The sequence below is a fragment of the Lithobates pipiens genome, unplaced genomic scaffold (genome assembly GCF_037356315.1).
Source record: "Lithobates pipiens isolate NorthernLeopardFrog02 unplaced genomic scaffold, aLitPip1_a1.2 Scaffold_19, whole genome shotgun sequence".
NCBI classification, from domain to species: Eukaryota; Metazoa; Chordata; class Amphibia; order Anura; family Ranidae; genus Lithobates; species Lithobates pipiens.
The window spans coordinates 103,231,274-103,254,910 of NW_027507764.1; the positions used below are offsets into that span (position 1 = coordinate 103,231,274).

At 44.6% G+C, this 23,637-nt stretch overlaps 1 protein-coding gene across 1 annotated transcript in view; it reads left to right on the forward strand.

Annotated features, from left to right (window-relative positions):
* The window catches only part of LARP4B (La ribonucleoprotein 4B), a 182,641-nt gene that overhangs the window by 107,143 nt on the left and 51,861 nt on the right, over positions 1-23,637 (forward strand). The window contains exons 3-4 of the mRNA XM_077491124.1: positions 4,958-5,087; positions 17,516-17,663. Of these exons, the coding sequence (XP_077347250.1) occupies positions 5,007-5,087; positions 17,516-17,663 (229 nt within the window). The 5' untranslated portion in view covers positions 4,958-5,006. The remainder of the gene's footprint in view (positions 1-4,957; positions 5,088-17,515; positions 17,664-23,637) is intronic.

The following is a 23,637-nucleotide window of genomic DNA, read 5'->3' on the forward strand; positions in this document are numbered from 1 at the left end:
TATCTTATCTGTGTGCTTAGAGGAGTCGTCCTGTTGGAAGATGAACCTTTTACCCCAGTCTGAGGTCCAGAGCACTCTGGAGCAGGTTTTCATCAAGGATGTCTCTATACATTGCTGCATTCATCTTTCCCTCTATCCTGACTAGTCTTCCAGTTCCTGCCGCTGAAAAACATCCCCACAGCATGATGCTGCCACCACCATGCTTCACTGTAGGGATGGTATTGGCCAGGTGATGAGTAGTGCCTGGTTTCCTCCAGACATGCTTGCCATTCAGTCCAAAGAGTTCAATCTTTCATCAGACCAGAGAATTTTGTTTCTCATGGTCAGTCCTTCAGGTGCCTTTTGGCAAACTCCAGGTTGGCTGTCATGTGCCTTTTTACTAAGGAGTGGTTTGCGTCTGGCCACTCTACCACACAGGCCTGATTGGTGACGTGTTAGTGTCCGCTACTCCCCAGAATCGGCTACTCCTCTGCCAATCTCTCCACTGGCTTCCGCTCACCCAGCTGCCCCCAGCTATATCACTAACCTAGTTTCAAAATACCAACCAAACAGTTTTCTTTATTCCCCCAAAGACTTTCTGCTATCTGGCTCTCATCTCCTCCCATGCTTGCCTCCGGTACTTCTTCAGAACCTCTCCCATCTTCTGGAACTCCCTACCCCCAATCTGTTCGACTATCTCCTACTCTCTCCACTTTTAGACAATCCCAGAAAACTCCTGCCCCAACTAACAGCCATAGTTATTTTCTCCATCAGCCCATCCCCCACAGTTATTACCTTTTTGTATCTCTTGACCTTATCTCTTGAATTGTAAGCTGTAATGTATTCAATTGTAATTGTACTATCTGCTCTTTGTTGTAAATCACTGCATAATCACTGTGTTGGTGCCATATAAATTCTGTATAATAATTATTCAAAGTGTGACAGTGTTAAAATCTGAAACTTGGCCTGGGCAGGAAAGGGGTGAAAGTGTTTGCTATTGAAGTGGCTAAAAAAATAGGTTTAGGTCTTTACAGTATTTTATTGTGGTTTGTGTATCCAATAGGTTGATTTTCTTTCATTTCCTGACAGTCAGGTCTAATTATTGCCACATTGGAAGGGGGAGCATGGCTATGAGTGTGCAACACTCTAAGCAGCGTCTGTGTTGCCAGTTCAGAGAGCTACCTGATGTTGCCCTTTGTGGCACATCATTAGCAGGGCTGAGCTTATGACCTCAGCTAGCTACAGCTTTAAAGCGCCTCTCATACTTTTGGAGCCAAAGTTGGCGATATCTTGGCCTTAATTTAAATCTGTACTTGATATGATGCACACCCGACCATTTGACATCTGCAATTTGAGGACTTGCAAGTTTGGTTGAGTGCTGATGTGAGCATACTGTCAATTGTGACCATTATCACCACAGTATTTCTTGACTATAGCAGACATGGGGAAACTGTCATATTGGAGGGTTTTGTTCCGTTTTAAATTTAAAAAGATGTTAGTTTATCCCACAAGTTCAATTTAAAGCGTTAATAAGCCCAAAAGCAAACCTTTTATTTTGCAGCTTACCAGTTAAATTTGTGGAAGCATTTGTTTTCTTTTTTAGGCTTTCTTTTTCTTTTATGTTCACTTGGTGATCCAGCCAATAAGTCTGTTTTTCTGCAAATGTACAAACAATTTCCCACCGACAGGGGTGCTTACAAGTATCAGCTTTTATTTATGTACAGTGGATAAAAGTCTACACACCCCTGTTAAAATGTCAGCTTTCTGATGTAAATCAAGACCACAAATTTTTTCTGAATATTTTCCACCTTTTTAATGTTGCGTATAAACTGTACAACTCAGTTGAACAAACAACTCAAATATTTTAGGTGGAGGAAAGTGAAATAAAAATAAAAATATGGTTAAATAAGTGTGCACACCCTTAAACTAATACTTTTGTTGAAGCACCTTTTGATTTTATTACAGCACTCAGTCTTTTTCGGTATGTGTCTATCAGCATGGCACATCTTGATTTGGCAATATATGCCCACTCTTCTTTGCAAAAACACTCCAAGTCTGTCAGATTACCCCACAGATTTTCAATCAGATTCAGGTCTGGGCTCTGGCTGAGCCATTCCAAAACTTTAAAGTGGATGTAAACCCGATTTTATAAAATTCTAGCTGGGCATGAAAGCCTTAAGTCCCATGGCTTTCTCCGGCTCTGTTCTCAGCATGATAACTTCTAACAAGTTCTCCATCACATTTGTTAAAAGCAGCCTGAGTTTTGGGTCTGGGTGAGTGCTATAAATTTGCAGAGAGCTGGCCTATTCGCAGCACAGCTCTGCAAGTCTCTGCCTATGTGGAGGAGTGTTCCTTTGCTCCATTCAGCTGTCTTGCAGTGTATGGTAAGAATCCTCACCCACAGGTGAATCTGAGAGAAAATTCAAAAAACAGAAAAACAGAACTTGCACTTTCTAAACAGCATATAAAGCTGAAGACAGCAGATATACATGTAAAACATATGTAGGAGGATTTGTTTCATCTGTGTATCATCTGAAGCTGTTCACTTCACTGGGTATATGTGAGGGTTTACATCCACTTTTAACTGCTTGCAGACTGCCACACGAACATTTACTGCGGCAGGGTGGCCCGGTGTGCAAAATCACGTACCTGTACGTGTTTTTGTGCACGTGGTTTAGGGTGCTCACACGCTGCTCCCACTGTGGTTGGGCACAGCGGTAGCCAATCAGCGGGTCCAATGGCCGCAATGGCAGTCAAGACCCCCCCGGTCGTTTACAGGAAAGATGGATCAGGGGTGTACTGATGTAAACAAAGCACACCACTAATCTGTTAGAGAGAATGTTTTAGCTAAGCTAAATCGTGATCTCTCCTTTCCTCCAGTGTAATACACTCCCCTACAGTTAATAACACATCCTAGGGAACACATTTAACCCCTTGGTCGACCCCTAGATCTTAACCCCTTCCCTGCTAGTGCCATTTTATACAGTGATTGGTGCATTTTTTTAGCACGGATCACTGTATTGGTGTCACTGGTCACCAAAAAGTGTTGCTCAGCGTTTCATTTGTCTACCGCAATGTCGCAGTCCCGCTAAAAATAGCAGATTGCCACCATTACTAAAAAATTTAATGAACCCCTAAATCAGGGGTGCTCAACCTGTGGCTCTCCAGCTGTTGCGGAACTACAAGTCCCATGAGGCATAGCAAGACTCCGACAGCCACAAGCATGACACCCAGAGGCAGAGGCATGATGGGACTTGTAGTTTTGCAACAGCTGGAGAGCCACGGGTTGAGCAACCCTGCCCTAAATCTATCCCGTAGTTTCTAGACGCTATAACTTTTGCCAAAGCCAATCAATATACGCTTATTGATGGGATTTGTATATATTATTATTTTTTTTTTACCAAAAATATGTAGTAGAATACATATTGGCCTTAATTGATGAAGAAAGTTTGATTTTATTTTTTTAAAATATTTTGGGATATATCCATCTATTCCCCCCCCCCCCCCTTTTTTTTTCTTCAAAATTGTCGGTCAGCCTAGGCTGGACCTTCCATATGTGTGCTGCAGCACTCCTCTGTTCATGTGGCTGGTATCGTAGTTGTGAAGTATCCAGTCATCATAGATAAAAGGACCCCACCAATGGAATGTATGAGGATTGTTTGACTGTTGGGTGCAGGGTGTAATCAGAACTGTTTTTTAAAGCGGTAGTAGACCCGCTGAAGTTTTTTTTTTTTTTTTTTTTTTTTTTTTTTTTACCTACAGGTAAGCCTTATTATAGGCTTTCCTATAGGTAAGTTATAAAAATTACTATACAACCACTTTAACAATGAGATCCCTCTGATACTTTGGAAGCGCTCTGCGGACCGTGGCTTTTGCTGTAGGATGTGACTAAGAAAATGTGAGGAAAGATCTACTAGAACATCTGAGCTTTATTTGGAGATAATCAGAAGCACTTTAAATGATGGCAGGTGTGTAATGACTATTAACATGAATTTGAATGATTTGCTTAATTCTTAAAGTGGTTGTAAACCCTTACAAACCACTTTGACCTACAGGTAATCCTAGATTAAGGCTTACCTGTAGGTCCAAGAAATATTTTCTAAACCTATACGGTTTAGGAGATATTTGCCCGAAGACGGGCACCGCTGTCTGCGGCGCGCAGGCGCACTGAATGCGTCATTTCCAACAATGGAGCTGCCGCGGGAGTGTCGTCATTGCGGCTCCGCCGAATGACAGCGGCGGAGCTGCGAGACCCCACAGAGAAGATGGATGCTGCGGACTACAGGGGACAGCGGTGACATCGCTGGCTCCTGCGTCAGGTAAGTGACACATAATGGGCTACTATGCGATGCATAGTAGTCCATTATGCTTTGCCTTTGCAGGGAATGAAACACAACTTTCTTTAACACAACTGCATCCACAGTTATTAGAGGGTGTGCACACTTATGCAACCACGTTATTTGTTTTTTATTTTTACCCCCCCCCCCCCCCCCATTACAGATGACAAAGTTGGAAAAAGTTCGGAAATGTATCTTTCTTTTTATTTTTTTTTATTTTTTTTATAACAGAAACCTGACATTTTTACGAGGGTGTAGACGTTTAATATCCATTGTAAAAACCTTTGAGATGGAGTTTGCCTTAAATGTTAGTGTCTCTAAATCTGCTAGTCCATCCAACACTGCCCCCCCCCCCCCCAGACTGTCAATGCTGCTTTCCAAAGGTGCCCATGTGCTCCTTCATCCGGAGTGGGGAACACAGGATGTGTTACTGACCTTATCGGGTGGAAACAGAGGGGATAAGATCCTAAAAAAATAAAACAAATGCAGCCGCCACATCTTATGATTGGTAAGCTGCAACTTATATTTTTGGGTTTACTACCACTTTAAATTGTTAAACAAACATATTCTGGTAGTTTATTCTTTTAAGGTGTACGGCAGGTTTGTCAGATGACAATTTGTTTTTTTTTCTTTTTCTGCAGCTTCCTAGGGTGACTCGTTTTCTCTGAGGAGCCTAGAAGCAGACGGCTCATGACTTCAGATCAGGATACTAAAGTTGTGGCTGAACCGCAGGTGCAGCAAGTCCAAGAAGCCAAAGACAGTTCTCATCTTGTAAGTACTGTGCTACTGCAGTTCAGATAAAACCAGAAGTGTGTTTGGAATTTGTCATTATCTGTCTTTTTACTTTTGTGCCTAAATTCCCTGTCTCGGAGCTTTTGCCTAAGGCCCCTTTTCACAATGGGGTGCTTTGCAGGCGCTACAGCGCTAAAAATAGCGCCTGCAAAGCGCCCCCAAACAGCCGCTGCTGTTTAAGGGTGCTTTGCAGGCGCTATTTTTGGAGCGCTGTAGGAGCGGTGTATTTACCGCTCCTAAAGCATCTCTTCCCATAGAAAACAATGGGGCAGCGCTTCAAACCCACCTGCAAAGTGGTGCGGTTTGCGGGCAGTTTTAACCCTTTTTTTGGCCGCTAGCAGGGGTAAAAAACTGCCAAATAGCGCCGCTAAAACGACGGTAAAACCTGCGCCCTCAACGCCCCAGTGTGAAAGTAGCCGAAGGGCAAAACTTTTTTTTCTCTTATATTCAACGACCGACACAGCTCCTCTCTGTAACAAAATGGGTTGTCTGCCCTATAACTGGAGATTACTAGGCAAAGTTGTAATACAACACTTCAGAACTTTTAGTTCCGCTCAGGGGGCGGTCTCTAGGCTACAACCCCCACAGCCTGCCCTAGCGGACTCAGTTGTATTTTGCCTAGTGAAGGAGATGCACCTAGGAGCCCTGCGGGCCCATGGGTCTGTGTTTTTTTTGATGCAGAAGCTTTGCTTTTTGCGCAAGATGAATGATCCTGTGATCTTCTTTCAACAGCCGGTTGGGTGACAGGCTGGTTCACTTATTCTTGTAGTCTCCCCAGTCCGGCCATCGAGCGTGTGCAGGTCACAGCTACAGCTCGGCAGGCCATGATATACCTCAGCTCCAGAGGTGGTCGGTGAGCTTTTATGCTCCGGGGCATACACATGACTGGGCTACTGATGTCTGGCTCACAGTATGCCGAGGCCAACAGCCACCCTGTACTGATCAGTGAGTGGGTCTGTAATAGAATGTCTCCCAGCTCTTCAGGACTGGTAAGTACAGCTCTCTCTGCTTCGGTGGGGCTGAGCAGCTGGGCATTCCTTGGGAGATCGATCCGGGGGCCACCTCACCTCCCTCTCCTTCTCCCCTGTCCCTATCTAACCTCTATCCCCCCTCCGGGGGGGGGGGGGGTCGCTGCATGTGTCTGCTGAGCGCTGTGTGTAACCTATGCAGGGGCTCTCTGTGGACTCTCACCTGTCATGGGGGGGCTGAACGGATAGCGCAGGTCCTGTCTCGGGGTCCCTGGAAGGTGCCTGTGAGGTTTTACTGTGTTGGGACAGCGCTGTGACTCTGCAGGGGGTGTTTTATTTTCACCTCATGGTGATGTCTGGCGGCCATTTTAGGTATGGGCAGAGCAGGTTGTCTATGCGGGCTTCAGCGGCCATTTTCCTGAGGCCTGAGCACATTCGTTCAGTGTTCTCTAGCAACAGGATGACATGTGCTTTCACTGCCTTGCTTCCTGTGGTTCCTGTCTGTGTACAGGACAATGGGCGGGCATTTTCCTAAAGCCTTAGCACGCTGTGCATATCGTTTCAGTGCTCGTTTCCACGGCTGCTGCCGACATTGTTTTTTGTCCTTCTGCGCTTGGGAACCCCTGGGGGCTGCAGGCATCGCTTTGTATTCAGCACAGAACTCCTCAGGGTGGAAAGTCCGGCAGGTAGGAACCCCCCAGTCAGCGTCAGCAGGATGGTGGGACCTTTCACTGTCATAAGTCCACTTCAGGTGGCAGACAGGGTAGGGTCAGCATGGCTTCAGAAACTGGTGTTTCTTCCCCCGAAATCCAGGCAATTGCAACCGGGTCACCTGCGGACTGCGCAGTGCCCATGGACACCCTGATGGCGGTCCTCAATTCGTTGTTTCTAGAATGGAGGCCGTGCGTGGATTGCATTAAAGAGGCCCCTGCCCCCCCCCCCGTCCTCTGGGGAGATCTCTGATGCAGACTCGGGCCCTGCTGCGGTTGGTGACCCCTGCTCTGTCCGATCAGATGACGCTGAGCAGGACAGTGAGGATGAGTCTCCGTCCGGGTCCGTGCACGACAAAGCGCTTGTTGGAGCACTTATCACAGCTGTGTGTGATACCCTGAAGATTCAGGAGCCAGCAGAGCTTGTTGGAGCACTTATCACAGCTGTGTGTGATACCCTGAAGATTCAGGAGCCAGCAGATCCCTCTGCTGATGTACCGGTCCCTTTTGGGTCCCGCAAGCCAGCGCGTTCGCCTAAGGTGTTCCCGTATCTGACTTATTTTGACATGTTCTTTTATAGGGAATGGGGTCGACCGCAACAGACCTTTTCGGTCCCCAAAAACATGGCGGTGCGTTACCCCTTTGAGGAAAGCCTTCTCAAAAAGTGGTCGGCTCCTCCGGTCGTGGACCCCCCAGGATCCAGGTTAAATAAGTATCCCGGTAGAAAGGACTCGTTCCTTGTTTACGGTTGTTGGGTCTGCCATGCGACCAGTACTGGCATCCGCACTAGTGTCGCAGCCACTGACTGAGTGGGCAAAACTTTTGCATCACGAATTGGGAGAGCAACAGGCTTCTCCCGTCTGCGTGGAACTAGACGACCAACTAGTGCAAAGCCTTAAGTATGTCTGTGACACGTCCCCTGGATACTCTCCCGTTGTTATCCAGGGCTTCAGTGTCAGCTGTGGTGCTGAGGCGCCTAATCTGGTTAGAATGCTGGTCTGCCGACCGGGCATCCCAGGAAGCCCTGACGGATCTTCCCTTCCTTGGTGACCGGCTCTTTGGAGCCGCTTTGGATGACATTATTAAAAATGCCACTGGTGGTAAGAGTACACTACTCCCACAGGCCAGGAAGTCTAAGGAGCCACGCCGTATACAAGGGCCCCCCCTTTTTTTTCCCCACTCACAAACTGCTTTTTCGTCCACCTGGAGCTTCGGCAAAGCGTCCCCAGCCCGACAGGATGGCCATGGACGGACAAAAGCATGCCTGGCACAGCAAGCCTGCAACATAAAGTGTTACCGCATGAAGGTTCGCCCCCACCCTTGTTTTCGGGTGGGGGCCCATCTTCGGGAGTTTGCAGCCTGGTTGTCCTCTCGACTGTCCGTCCGATGGGTTTGCGATCTTATTTCCTCTGGCTACAAGGTAGTTCCTCTCTTGGCCGCAGAAAAGATTGTTCCTCTCCAGCATACCCATTTACCGGTTCACCGGGAGGACCTCTTGGGGGCAGTAAGGGACCTGCTGAGTCACGGGGTGGTTGTACCGGTTCCAGACTCAGAACTTTTCCAGGGATTCTACTCAAATATGTTTGTAGTTTCCAAAAAAGGAAGGGCTACGTCCAATCTTGGACCTAAAAGCCCTCAATCACTTTCTAAAAGTGCAGAGGTTCAGAATGGAATCAGTTTGCTTGGTAGTCGCTGCACTCCATCAAGGGGACTTCCTGGCATCTTTAGACATCCAGGATGCGTACCTGCACATACCCAAATGCCTGAGGCATCAGAAGTTTCTGCGATTTGCAGGCGGGGAAGCCCACTATCAGTTTGTGGCTCTCCCTTTTGGCCTGGCATCAGCCCCCTGAGTCTTTACCAAGGCGTGGCTCCAGTTTTAGCGTTACTGCGGCAACGTGCAATCGAGATCGTGGGATACCTAGATGATCTCCTCCTGAGAGCATCTTCCGCCTCAGAATTGGAGGGGGATGTAGCAATCACAATGCAGACCCTGCAAGAATTTGGGTGGCTGTTGAACCTTAAGAAGCCGGTGTTTGTGCCGACCCAGCGCCTGGAGTACCTAGGCTTGCTGCTGGACTCCTTGGAAGCGAGCATGTTCTCCCTTCAGACAAACTACAGACTCTCAGATCCGCGGTACATTGCTGATGAACCGCCAGTGGTCATCGCTTCGCTTTTGCATGCAAGTCCTGGGGCTCATGGTGGCCTCCTTCCAGGCGGTACAGTTTGCCCGGTTCCATACCAGAGTCCTGCAGTAGAAGATTTTGTCAAAATGGGACAAATCTCAGTTGTCCCTGGATCGCCAGATCCAGGTGAGCCAGTCAATCAGACTCGCTGATCTGGTGGTTGAGGTCCCCGTGATTTAGTCAGAAAAATCTTTCCTACCTCTGAAGTGGACAGTGATCACAACGGACCCCAGCTTATCTGGCTGGGGTGGAGTGATGGTGGTTCAGTCGGCTCAGGGCCTCTGGTCGACGGAAGAATCCAGGTTGCCGATCAATCTGCTCGAATTGAGAGCGATCAGGCTGTGCCTATCCACATGATCAATGAGACTGAAAGGACATCCGATCAGGATCTAATCGGACAACGCCACCATGGTGGCATACGTCAGTCGCCAAGGGGGAACAAGAAGCTCAGCCGCTGCTCGGGAGGTCGCTCACGTACTTCGGTGGGCAGAGCGACATGTACCGGCCCTGTCGGCCATTTACACTCCAGGCTGGCAGGCGGACTATCTGAGTCACCAGATGCTGGACCCAGGAGAATGGGCATTGCATCCGGAGGTTTCAGGTCACTGTGCCTGAGGTGGGGCACACCAGACGTGGATCTTCTGGCCTCCCGTCTCAATCGGAAGGTGCCAAGATCGTGGGCAGAAGCGTCGGATGCGCTGGTGGCTCTGTGGGATCAGTACCAGATGATCTACGTCTTTCCTCCACTAAAACTGTTGCCACGCCTGCTTCGCGGTGTCCTTGGTACGCAGATCTGGTGCGTCTGGTGGCAGACGCTGCGGGAGGACCTTCTGGTTTAAAGTCCGATTCTCCATTCTGTTTTACCATCTCTGGTTTTAATGGCATGGCTATTGAGAGCCATGTGTTGAGGAACCAGGGTTTGTCGGAGTTGGGGATCCCAACCATGTTGAGAGCACGAAAATCTTCCTCTCAGAAGATATACCATCATACCTGGAAGGTCTATATCTCCGTATGTGCAGAGAAAGGATGGCATCCGCGCTCCTTTTCCATATCCAGGATCCTGCTGTTTCTTCAGCAAGAAGTAGACCAGAAATTGGCATTGAGCACCATTAAAGGACAAATTTCAGCTTTGGCTGTCTGTTCTCAGTGACCCCTGGCGTCTCACTCGCTAGTGACTACCTATTGTTCAGGGGGTTCGTCATGTAATCCCTCCGGTGCGTCCACCGTTGCCTCCTTGGGATTTGAACCTGGTGTTATCGGTGCTTCAAAAACCGCAGTTTGAAAATATCAGGGAGATTCCCCTGTTGACTTTCCCAGAAAGTGGTCTTTCTTGTGGCCATCGCATCGGCCAGGAGGATTTCGGAACTGGCAGTCTTGTCTTGCAAGTCTCTCTATCTATCTGGTTATCCACAAGGATAAGGTGGTGTTGCGTCGGCAACCGTCCTTTCTACCAAAGGTAGTCTCGGCTTTTCATATCAATGATGACATTGTGTTGCCATATGTGTCCTAAGCCAAAACATCTTAAGGAGGTGCCCCTTCACACACTGGATGTGGTTCGTGCTCTTGGGGTGTATTTGTCTGCCACGGCTCCCTTTCGGAAGTCAGACTCACTGTTTGTTTCTGTGGCTGGTCCAAAGAAAGGCATGTCGGTCTCGTCGGCCACCATTTCCAGGTGGATCAGACAGGTTGTAGTACAAGTCTATGCCTTGAAGAGGCAGGTGCCCCCCTTTCCGGTCACGGCCCACTCCACAAGGGCAATCGGAACGTCTTGGGCTTTCCGACACCAGGCGTCTGTCGTTCAGGTGTGTAAGGTGGCGACTTGGTCGTCTGTCCACACGTTTACCAAATTTTACAGGGTAGACGTCAGTGCATCGGTTGATGCCTGTTTTGGCTGCAAAGTTTTGCAGGCGGCCGTGTAGTTGCAATTAAAAATGCAAAATATAATTTTTCCTGGTTTTTCGATAAAAACACAGTACTGCTTTTTTGGGATGATCACTCCTGTTGAGGATACCCCTGATTTTAATGCACTGTTGCATTACTTCCGCAGTGTTGGTGCGGTTTTTGGGTAATCACTCCTGTTGAGGATACCCTGATTTTTGTGGTGGTTTTTCCACGCACTGTTTGGTGGGTAGTTTCACTAGTTCCCACTTGCCATGGTGGATGAAGTTTTTTTTTTTATGCCGTTTTCCCACCCCTCGTTTGGCACTGCTTGGGGACATCCCATTTTGTTACAGAGGAGCTGTGTCGGTTGGTGAATAGAGAAGAGAAAATAGGATTTTTTGTACTCACCGTAAAATCCTTTTCTCTGTAATTCACCGACCGACACAGCACCCGCCCCTCCTTTTTTCTCTTAAAGTTATACTGCTTGTTGACGTACTGAGTCTGCTAGGGCATGCTGTGGGGGTTGTAGCCTAGGGACCGCCCCCTGAGCGGAACTAAAAGTTCTGAAGTGTTGTATTACAACTTTGCCTAGTAATCTCCAGTGATAGGGCTGACAGCCCATTTTGTTAGAGAGGAGCTGTGTCGGTCGGTGAATTACAGAGAAAAGGATTTTACGCTGAGTTTTCGATAGTGTAGAGGTATTAGATCGCTTGTCAGTTTTTATTGCTTTCAGTGCCCCCTGTTGATGAGATTCACCTTTTTTTTTTGTCCTTTTTAACATTATCATTGAAAGTAAAAAGTCCCCCATCTTTGGGTTGGCCCCAGAAAAGTAATGGAGGGGAAATCTTCCAATGGAGACAATATTTCTGGTGACCCCCGGGGGTCCCTGAATAATTCCCTTAATTTGCAGGGATTTCCCAGCACTTCCTGTTTGGCTATAGGACAGGAAGTGAAGGGAAATCTCCCCAATGGGACCATAGATGGTGAAAAAAAGACTGGTTGTAACCCTCCCTTACTCTGTCCAAAATGGGGAAAAAAAGTTTTGCCTATAGTTCTATTTAACTATTGGCTGATGGAAGTTGAAGTTGCTCTCACAAGCACCTCTTACTTGTTTTATGAATTTGGCAAAAGTGTATGGAGGAAAAAATGTCATACCTCTCTTAGGCTTCCAGCCTGTACCAAAAAATATAAAGCGCAAATGCAGTTTGCTTATGAACAGTTCTCTTCTCATATTAAATGAGATGCTTCTAATTTGAATGGGCTGCCATTACTGACTTCATTTGAAGATTCTAGTTGTCAGGCTGTTATGCAGAACCTCCAGCTTCAATGCTCTGATTCACTGACATGACACAAATATTTAGGCGCTGTGTCTTCAAGATCACATCATTTTGCTCCATATTTGAGGTGGAACTTTAGCCAGAAAATTAAGTCCTGCTACCCACTTCAGACTGGCCCCTTTTGCAGGTATAGCTATGTACAACATTTATGCACCTTTGCTTAGGATAACCTCCGCCCGTTAACCACGCAAATAAAAGGCGCTCAGCATCAAAGAATGTGCTTTCTACCTGGGAGCTGTGGAATTTAAGCAGCTGTTCTAAAAGGTATTAAATCAATAAAACCACTAGAAAACATGAAACAAAAATCTGCGAGGTGAATGGATAAATCAATTCACCCGTAGAAAAAACAGCGCATAATACTCAATAGAAAAAAAGAAATTATATGTGATTTGTGCTAGTGCGAACTATTGTTCTATGGAAAAAATATGTATATCTTCCCAAATGTAGTCATACAAAATAGGTATTGTCCATGAACACTGTCCATATATCCAAATTATACTGAGTAATTAGGATAGTTTCAGGAAAAAAAGGGTTTGAAACGGGATATCTATTTTAGTCCATCAACAGAAAATAAAAATAAAAAGCAAAACTGAAACAAAGTGTCCTGGTACAAATCATAAGGAGTGTGCGATGCAATCCTTCCTTAACATGATTAGACTTCCAACAGTAAAATGCAGTGATCCCGAATTTGCTGGGGTGCAATCTCAAGAATGAGGTGACCCCCCCTTAGTAATATTCTTACCAGATGTGCCTGGTTACATAGGCTCTCAGATATTACTCCTCATCGGCTCGATCTCATCCACTTCATAAGCGCCAGGTAATACACGATCAGATGTGCTTGGTTTACACGGGCTCTCAGATATTACTCATCGGCTGGATCTCATCCACTTCATAAGTGCCGGGTGATTCAAGATCTCCGAAAGAAGTAATTACGGGAAACAAACATAGCGTAATACTGTCTTATAAAAACACAATTTATTTGAATAGAAATATTGCACTCACACAAAAATAATTCTTTAAAGCATTGGTTCACTCAGCATGCATAGTTCTTAATCACAGTCTCGGGAGAAGTGATAGCGTCAGCCGCTAATGGCCGTCACCATTTAGTAGCTCACGGTTAAAGCTGTGCGTCTCTTCCGTGAGCTACTAAATGGTGACGGCCATTAGCGGCTGACGCTATCACTTCTCCCGAGACTGTGATTAAGAACTATGCATGCTGAGTGAACCAATGCTTTAAAGAATTATTTTTGTGTGAGTGCAATATTTCTATTCAAATAAATTGTGTTTTTATAAGACAGTATTACGCTATGTTTGTTTCCCGTAATTACTTCGTTCGGAGATCTTGAATCACCCGGCACTTATGAAGTGGATGAGATCCAGCCGATGAGTAATATCTGAGAGCCCGTGTAAACCAAGCACATCTGATCGTGTATTACCTGGCGCTTATGAAGTGGATGAGATCGAGCCGATGAGGAGTAATATCTGAGAGCCTATGTAACCAGGCACATCTGGTAAGAATATTACTAAGGGGGGTCACCTCATTCTTGAGATTGCACCCCAGCAAATTCGGGATCACTGCATTTTACTGTTGGAAGTCTAATCATGTTAAGGAAGGATTGCATCGCACACTCCTTATGATTTGTACCAGGACACTTTGTTTCAGTTTTGCTTTTTATTTTTATTTTCTGTTGATGGACTAAAATAGATATCCCGTTTCAAACCCTTTTTTTCCTGAAACTATCCTAATTACTCAGTATAATTTGGATATATGGACAGTGTTCATGGACAATACCTATTTTGTATGACTACATTTGGGAAGATATACATATTTTTTCCATAGAACAATAGTTCGCACTAGCACAAATCACATATAATTTCTTTTTTTCTATTGAGTATTATGCGCTGTTTTTTCTACGGGTGAATTGATTTATCCATTCACCTCGCAGATTTTTGTTTCATATGTACAACATTAACAATAAGTGCCTATACTGTTTATAATCCAGCAATACACCATCTCACTCTGCTCTGCACATGATCAGTTGCTCTGTTTTTCAGCACTGTGCCAAAAATGTAGAGGCCAATCTGTTTACAGCTTAGGTTTACTTCTGTTCAATATCTCTGCGCTTCAGCAAAATGTAAACCTCCAGCCAGAAGTATCAGGGGCAATGCTTGTGTCAATTGACAGCACACACACGTTTTGGTAGCCGAATTATTGTGGCATGCATGTTAAAAGAACATTATTATGAAGTTATGGGTTTGTAATTTTGTTTAATGACATAGTAAGTATTAGCTTGGGCAATTAACTAGCATGTTTCTAAAGTATTCCTTTACAAAGGGCTTTCACAAATAGAAGAATGTGCAGAGAAAAATCTCTCTTTAGAGATCTAGAGCGATCAAGTGTAGCAGTGCTGATAAGAGTGGCTTTAATTGGGGTGGCAGGTCAAATAAGCATTTCAACTTGGCAATTGTACATCTGATGCTGGGAATTGCTGTGTGTTCCAACCATTGGAATGTATGAGGATGCAGAATTGTAGGTGCAGGGTGTAATCGGAACTAGTTTGAAGCAAAGCCTGGGTAGTGCTGGGCAGGGAAGTTTCCTGGAGTTGTCCTTCAGTTTTAGTGAAATTCTTCTTTTGGAAAGTAATACACATTCAGCATACTATCATGCCCATTAAAAAATGGAGAGAATATAATACAACCATGGCTTTGTCTAGAGAAGGCCATATGCCAGTGATGAACTATGAGGGGAACGTTACAAAGAAGTAATCAAGAGACTGTTAAAGCTCAAGACTAGATATGATCGATTTTTTTTTTTTTTTTTTCTTCTTTTTGCATAGTTTCATTTGGTCAAGCTTGGTTGACGTCATGGTCTCTACCTCATCCAGCCAGAGAGCATTCTGTGTTGAAAAAATACAAGGTGATCTGTTCGGCTGCAGTGCCGAGTGAGAGTAACCTTCTGTAGTTCTTGTGCAGAAGGAAAGCAACTCGGTGCAGGACTTGGAAGATTGTGGGGCCACTGTAGTAACTGCTCCAGCGACTGTCGACTTGCACAGTGGTCACCCAGTTTTGAGATTTGCATACTTATACACTGGTCCAAGCTAGTCCATGTAGTCATGCAATAGAGATCATACCTAGACTTCAACTTTAAGGTGGTTATAACTCTCTATCTAAGGCTTAATTGTGCCCCTTTTGAGAGCTATTTTCACCCGTACAGGGGATGTACAGGTGTTCTGTGCAGGCAGTCCCATTCATGTCAATTGGGACAGTGTCTGCTCACAAAGCTGCTGCTCCTAATGTGTCATCCATGCAGATGTCGGAGCATGGTCTCGAACCAAGCCAGAGTGCATGTGAAAATAAACACAGCCCCACACTGGACATGAATGCAAATGCGTGTAAACAAGGCCAAAGATGGGATATGTAGGACAGGGATATCCTCAAAACTGGCCTTTATATAAGGGACACAAGAAAAGCGCCATTGTATAGTAAAAATATCTAACCTAGGCCCAGTATGAAACCCTGTAAAAATGTGCAAAAATATTCTCTGATGAAACTAGAAATGACCTTTACAAAATCACTATTAATCTTAATTGTACAGTAAAGGACTAAAAATTTATAACCTTGCGTTATATGATGCCTCTGTGATTGGATGCTGGTTAACACAGGTGTTAGCACAGCCCAATGAAAAATTTATAACACAAATGTTTTTGAAAAAAAGATTTTCATAGTTTTCCATAGTTTTCATTGCTGCCAATTTTTTAAACATATTTAAGCCGTTTGCTGCATTTATCCATACATCTTTTTATCGATGTGTGTAAAGCTGGCCATAGACGAGTTTTTGTTTTGGGTTTTTTTTTTTTTTTTTTCGTTTGTCCAGCCCAATGCTTAATTAAAATACAATTCATTCTTCCACACAAGCAAGGTAGATGAAGGAAACCACCCTGTGGTGGTGCTGTCACATTACACTAATCGGCGGCTGCAGCCAGTGATTGAGAAATATTTTCTAACTTGTCTTTTCAACAGAAGTCTGATTGCTGTCAAACAATGACAAACTTGCATGTATTAAACTTTTGGATGATTCCTGGCGAATTTTGCTTCATCTATGGTCAGCTTAGAATATAGTTAAATTCAGAGATTACATATATACATAGCAGCAGTGAACTCTTTGGAATTGCATGTGTTCTCTCATTTTATACTTTTTACTTCTGCCAATAAATATTTTCGTAGAGTACAATAGACTAGTGAAACCAACTGGTGGTTTCTCCTAGGTCTACTAGGGTTGTCTTGAGGTAAATAAGTGTGTGCAGTAGAGGGGTGGGTGGGGGTTATAGTATATAGCAGGGATATGCAATTGGCGGACCTCCAGCTGTTGCAAAACTACAAGTCCCATGAGGCATAGCAAGATTCTGACAGCCACGAGCATGACTCAGAGGCATGATGGGACTTGTAGTTTTGCAACAGCTGGAGGTCTGCTAATTGCATATTCCTGGTATATAGCATCTAGGGAAAGGGGCATTGACTCCTTAAAGCATAACTAAAGGCAAAACTTTTATTTTTATTTTTTTATGTTGGATAGAGTAAGGGAGTGTCCTGGCAGTTGCTTTTTTTTTTTTTTTTTCCTTTTTCTTTTTCTTTTTGTTGGGTGGGGGGGGGGGGGGGTTCATTTGGGGAGATCTGCCTTCACTCCCTGTCCTGTAGCCAAAACGGGAAGTGAGGAAATCCCTCCAAAGTGGGAATCTGTGTGTCACTAGTTTCCCTATTGGAAGGTTTCTTCTTATCCTTCTGTCAGCCCCAAATTTGTGTAATTTTATTTTATTTTGTTTACTTTTAATAATAGGATAAATAAAGAGCGAGACTAATTAACGGCAGCACAGACAGCAATAGAAACTGAGGTTTGTATCCCTCTCCACTCTATCTAAAAAAAAAAAAAAAAAAAAAAAAAGTTTTAATGCCAGCTGAGAGATTGCAGAAGAATATAGTTAAAAAAAGACATGCCCGGTGCCCAGGGCTGCATGTCTTGGGCATCAAGCGATACTAATTGTGCATCTCTGCAATAGTGAATGGGCTGACAAAAGCCCAGGCGCCAGGACTCCATTCCTAGTCACCATGGTAACCTGGCACCTGAGATTTGTCGAGTTCTGCTTTAATTGTTTAAGGTAACAACATGTTAGGAATTTATTTATGAAGGTTTGTAAACATACTGGGAATAGGCGTACAAATTCTTTGTGGCATTTGTGCTGTCTGTAAATAATCCAAGCAGTTTATTAATTACATGCAGGATGGGAAAATCTGTTATTTTGTACTTTACTTTTATGTATCTTTCTTCAGGAATCAGCCAAGGTTTCAGAGTTAAACCCTAATGCTAAAGTATGGGGGGACCACACGTTACATGTGGAATCGGGCAGAGCTGCTGATGGGACACTGCAAGAGTCTGAAGGTTCAGCGGGTAGCTCCTCCCAGGATTGGCCCAAAGAAGGTAAAACAAAAACCTCATATAAAAACGGTTGCACTTTTAAGACTGGAATTTTTAATACAAAATTGGCATGAGTTGGGTTCAGGGTATCAACTGATCACTTGTTAACAATGCTATCTACCAGTCAAGGCTCCAGTTGGAATAAACGCCATTGAAATAACTATTTGCTCTAGCTCAGAAACACAAACTATGAAAGCCAAATAATTGGCATGACAGCATGGCATGTAGTCTTTTCAGCTGAAGTGGTCAGCAGTGACAGTCTGTTTCCCTTTGACAGATTTCCTCAAAGTTCACCTTTTATAACAAAAATGCACATCTTTTTGCTGGTAAAATATATGTGCATTTTATGATTTGTATGTATTTTTTCTATTTTGGTGCTTTTAAGGCATCTGATTGTGGGTGCAATGCCAGGATCCTGCTGACTCCCTCCATACACTGGTCTGCTAGTATCTCCGATATGGGCAGGCAGTTATTGAATGGCAGGAAGAATCGATAGACTACGAGAGCACTCATCGGTGCCCTCACAGTTCATAAATAACTATGGTCGTGGAGGACGATAGTAGCTGTAGTTAATTTTTTTTCACAGAACTGTGAATGAATGACATGGCTGTGTGGGTGAAGCCAGTGATCATTTTGGCACTGAATTTTGATTTAGTTAGTCTTTTAACTAAAATGCAATTTTTTGGGGTTTAAGGCCCTTTTTAGTCATCTGCTATTGTTTAAGTTGTATTTTTAGTGGACTAAAAATTTTTTAGTCAACTAAAATCTATGTTTCGTTAATTTGTAATGCCCTTTTTAAACATTTCTATAGATTTTCCAAACTATATACTCTTGAAGTAAAAAAAAAAAAAAAATCTTATGCGTTATTTATGTTATTAAGGTTTGAACTAACTTGGATACAGCTTTAGTCAATTTGGATGGTCTGAGGAGGCCTGTAATGCAGTACGGAGCTCTGGACGATGGCTGTAATGCTGCATGGTGCCCTGGACAGTGGTCCTTCTGAGGAGGCCTATAATGCTGCACAGTTCTCTGGATGGTGGTATGAGATGAATGTAATGCTGCACAGTGCGGCTCAACCCCTTGGGGGTATGCAGTCAGATCAGGAGAAAGGCACGACCGGCTCCATACGTCTTTCTTTCCTTGCGTGTTTATCACCCGATCATGCCGCGCACAGCAGGATCCCATTTGGGGTGTGCGGACATGTTAGGGGATGGATCAGGACCTGATTTCTTCAGTGCCTCCCTTACACTCAATAGCACCCAAGATCTGTCTACAGAGTCTCGGCTTAAAGTATAATGGTTTCTTTTGTTTTAGTGCCCTCTTGCAAGTGGTATACTATCTAAATAAAATTTAAAAAAACCTGCCCAAAATATAGCGACCTTTTAACCCGGACTTTGACCCACGACTCAAACACTAACTCTGGCACTGACCTAGATCCAACCTTGGTCTAGGTATTTTTTTTTCTTTTTTTTTTTTTTTAAATTACTATTTATTGATTGTCTACCACAGTGCTCAAAGAAAAATAAATATCAATCAAAGGAGTTCCGGATCAGGTTGTTAGCAGGGGACCCAGGGCACTCAGTGAGATCCTAGTCTCTGTGCTGGGACCATGCTTGGTGGTGCACTCCCAGCTTGTAAATAAACGGCCCCCATGGCAAAAAATCCAGTCCAGTGAGACCGCATATGTGTTGGCATGAAGGGGTTAATGTGTGGTAGCGGTTAAGGTGTGATTTGCATTTCCCTGTGTAAGTTTCTCTTTCGCTTTATTTCTCTGATTATATTCAGAGAACTGCTCTATCAGTTGGCTGCACGCCAGCCACTGCAACTTTTTTTTTTTTTCAGATTCTGGATCGGTTAGTTCCTTAGCAGACCCTTAGAGGGGCATACCTGCACCCCACAGGAATTTGGGCAGGGGGCTTTACAGGTTCAAGTCTGTGGCCTGCCTTTTGAAGAACCCAGTCTCTGAAGACCCCTGCAGGGGTATGCAGATCGTGAAAGGCAAAGCCAAGATGGTGTTAATCTCTGCCACTGATGTGATTACTGGACGGAAGCCCTCTAGCTTTTACACTTTTGGTTTATTTGAATCGTTCCCCCTTCCAGTTGTGCGGTGGAAACTAGCATGGCCAGGGTTAAAAATGTGAAGATTGTGCCATATTTGGGTCTAGAGGAGGCCTTGAATGTTATAGCACTCCGCACGTATCACCCAAGTGGCAGCTTATGGATTGTGCAGAACATGTGCTACTTCACCTGTGTGACTCGAAGCATCTTCTGTGCCGCTTCCTTAATTTTTAGAGAGGCATTTTCTGTCAATGCCAGTTTGTCCACAGCAATTTCTGGCATTATGGACAAACTGCAGGGGTCACAACTATGACCATTTGACCTCCCCTCCTAAATTGGTCTGACTTTGTCCTTGAGCCAAACTAGAGGAAGTGGTGTCGGTTGCGGAGGGCCCCTCATCTTCTGAGGCGTTCGATTTTGATAATATACCAGCCACATACATTTCTCCTTAGGAAAAGAAGGCTATTGCTGCACTTATTGTAGCTGTATGCTTTTTGGCATTTGAGCAGCCAGTGTATGTTCACCTAAAGATATCCAGTATGAGGTCTCTGAAATTCTCTAAACAAAGGTTGCTCTTGTCCTGTGTGAAGACTGGCTTCATCTGGAGAAGATCTTTTCTCCTCCCAAACATTTTGCCCTGCAATATCCTATTGAGTTAAGTTTCCATAAAGGGTGATTCCTGGGGTGGATCTGCTTTCATCAAGGGACTTGCCCTGGTTTTGTCTGTGCTCTGTTTTCAGGGGGATTCATAGTGTGAAGTATCTGGACAACCTCCTTTTAAAGGCCAGTTATCCCTTTCCGTTTAAGGCGAACATCCAACAAGGATGTACGAGGCTCTGTAGAGCTTCAGTTGGATCCTCCAATTTAAGAGATCTCTAGACCCTCTCACAGATTGGAGCCAACCCTAAACACTCAATAACTGTGCTTGGAGGAAACTACCCTTCCAATGGAGCCGAGAGTGATTCCTATGTCTCCAACGTTAAGCTCCTCTATTTTGGGATCACACAATGGGAATCGAGTCAAAGCCACAGCAGTGGCCTTCATCAGTTTTCAAGAAGCTACAGGAAGTTGTTACATTAGCGAAGCAGACTTGATACTTCCTTGAACTGAACTTTACATTCTGGCCCTGTCTACTTTTCACATTCTGGGCATGGAAAATTGGCAGGTGGCTATTCTAAATCATCAGTGTCTTTGCCACAGATAGGCTGCCAAATTTGGACCTGTCGGTGTCCAGTTTCAACACCAAACTGAACAGCTTTTTCATTTTGGACACTTGAGCCTTTTGCAGTGTATGCTCTGACTTTTCCGTCCTTCCAGATTCTCTCAACTACTCCAAAAGTTTAAGGAGGGCATTCTGGTGATCATGTTGTATCAGATTAGCCCAGTAAGACTAGATACTTATACACTCAAGCTCCTGGCAGATGTTCTATGTGTGTTAAAAAGGTTGTAAACCCTCTAGGTTTTTCACCTTAATGCATTTTATGCTTTAAGGTGAAAAACCTTCTGTATTGCAGCAGCCCCCCAGGGCCCCCCTTTTACTTACATGAACTCAATCTTTCCATTAACGAAAACGAGTGCAGCAGCTTCAGCCGCTGTCTCTGGTTCTCATTGGATAGATTAATAGTTGCAGGAGACGTTCGCTTCCGCTGCTGTCTATCAAATCCAGTGACATGGGGGGCGGGGTCGAGACCTGCTGTCTGTCAGTGGATGCAGCAGCTGGACTTGAGCATGCCCGTTCAAGTGCCCCCCCCCCCCCCCCCCCATGGAATGCGCCTCTCCGTGGGGGGGCACTCGCTCGAGAAGAGGAGGTGCCAGGAGCGCTGCTGGAGGACCACAGAAGAGGAGGATCTGTGCCGCTCTGTGCCAAAACCCTTGCACAAAGGAGGGAAGTATGACTTGTTTGTTATTTAAAAACAAAAAAAAGCTTTACAACCCCTTTAAGATTGTTCAGTCTTCCTATTTCAAGGGTCAGTGTTCCACCCTCGGTCACTGATTTTAACAGTATGGCTGTAGAAGTCCTATTCCTGAGACATGGGGGATTTTGGATTCTATCAACCCTACCCTCTTGAAGGCTGGTTAGTTGACCTATCGTTAATTCTACCATCGCACCTGGAAGGCCTACTTGCTTGATGTTAGTTGAGGAACTTTCATTCTAGAAAGTACTCCATGGGGCATGACAAACATCTCCCAGCACACTTACCAGCTGGCTTACTAAACAAAATTAAACCTGCGTAACCATTTTAACCACTTTTCGCCCACGCTATAGCCCAAAGACTGCTACAGCTTGGACGCTATCTGCCGGGAGGGCGTGCCTGGGCATCCTCCTGTTCACTTCCCCTCTGCGCGCCGCCACGTGCGTCCCTCAGACACAGCCAGTCACAGATCGCTGTAAATGGCCAATCACAGCGGCCGTTTACAGCGCGATCGGCATGCCTAATGAGAGATGATCTCATATGTAAACATATGAGATCATCTCTCATCGCCAGCTTTCCCTCCTCACACACAGCGTGTGAGTAGGGAGAGATAAACCGCTGTGAGATACAGCGGCTAGTGTAAAAAATAACATAAAAAATAATAATAAAAAAAATAAAGTGCCCATCTGTCCCTGGTGGCATCTGGGCCACGCGTCGGTGGCATCTGGCCCCCGCGGCCACGCGTCGGTGGCATCTGGCCTCGCGTCATTGTCCTGGTGCGCCAGGGCCTTCAAAAGTGTAATAGGTAGTCAACAATTTAGATGTGTAATTTATGCTCCTAGAACACGTGACGGTGCTCCCTGCGTGTTGGGCCTCTTTAAGTGGCCAGGCTGTGGAAAAGTCACACACATGTGGTATTGTAATACTCGGGAGTAGCAGAATTTATTTTGGGGCATTATTTGTGGTATACACATGCCGTGTGAGAGAAATAACCTATTACAATGACAATTTTGTGGAAAAAATTAAAATAAAATAAATCTTCATTTTGCAAAGAATTGTGCGAAAAAATTACAACATCAAAAAGCTCACCATTCCTCTTACTAAATACCTTGGAATGTCTACTTTCAAAAAAAGGGGTCATTTGGGGGCTATTTGTACTTTCGTGGCTTGTTCGGGTCGCAAGAAATGAGATAGGCCACCAGTACATCAGATATGATCAATATTGTATGATTCGCGCCACAGCTTTTAGACTCTCTAACTTTCACACAGACCAAATAATACTCACTAATTTGGGTTATTTTTACCAAAGATATGTAGCAGTATAAATTGTGGCAGTATAAATGTATGAAGAAAAATTAATAATTTGTAAAAATTTTATCACAGCAACAAAGAAAATGTTTTTTCTTCTTCAAAATTTTCGGTCTTTTTTCATTTATAGCGCAAAAAAAAAAAAAAAAAAAAACAGAGGTGATCAAATACCACCAAAAAAACTATATTTGTGGGGAAAAAAGAACAAAAAATGTATTTGGGTACAGTGCTGAATGACTGAGTAATTGTCATTCAAAGTGTGAGAGCACCGAAAGCTGAAAATTGGTCTGGGCAGGAGGGATGTTTAAGTGCCCAGTAGGCAAGTGGTTAAAAAAAGGGAAGATTTAGTTGCACACATTTGCAAATGTAGGTGGAAGCCACAGTGACTTGCCAAGGCTCTTCTGTACACTTTTGTTCTAGCTATATTTCAGAGCCTCCAGTTTGGAGCATATATAGCAGTAATTAAATTAAGGGCAGGTATGCCTAGAGTGATTCAGACAAGGAAGATGCCACTGCAGGCGGGCAATCATTAATCTGAATGTGCTGGATGCAAGCCGCAGCCCACCAACAATTATCATTGGGAAGAAAACCACAGGAACGTTACAATGATTTTATTCCAAAAAATAGCAATAAATAGCCAACAAAGACAGGGCACTAACACAGGAGGTGACGCATGTTTCACACTGACCTCAGTGCTT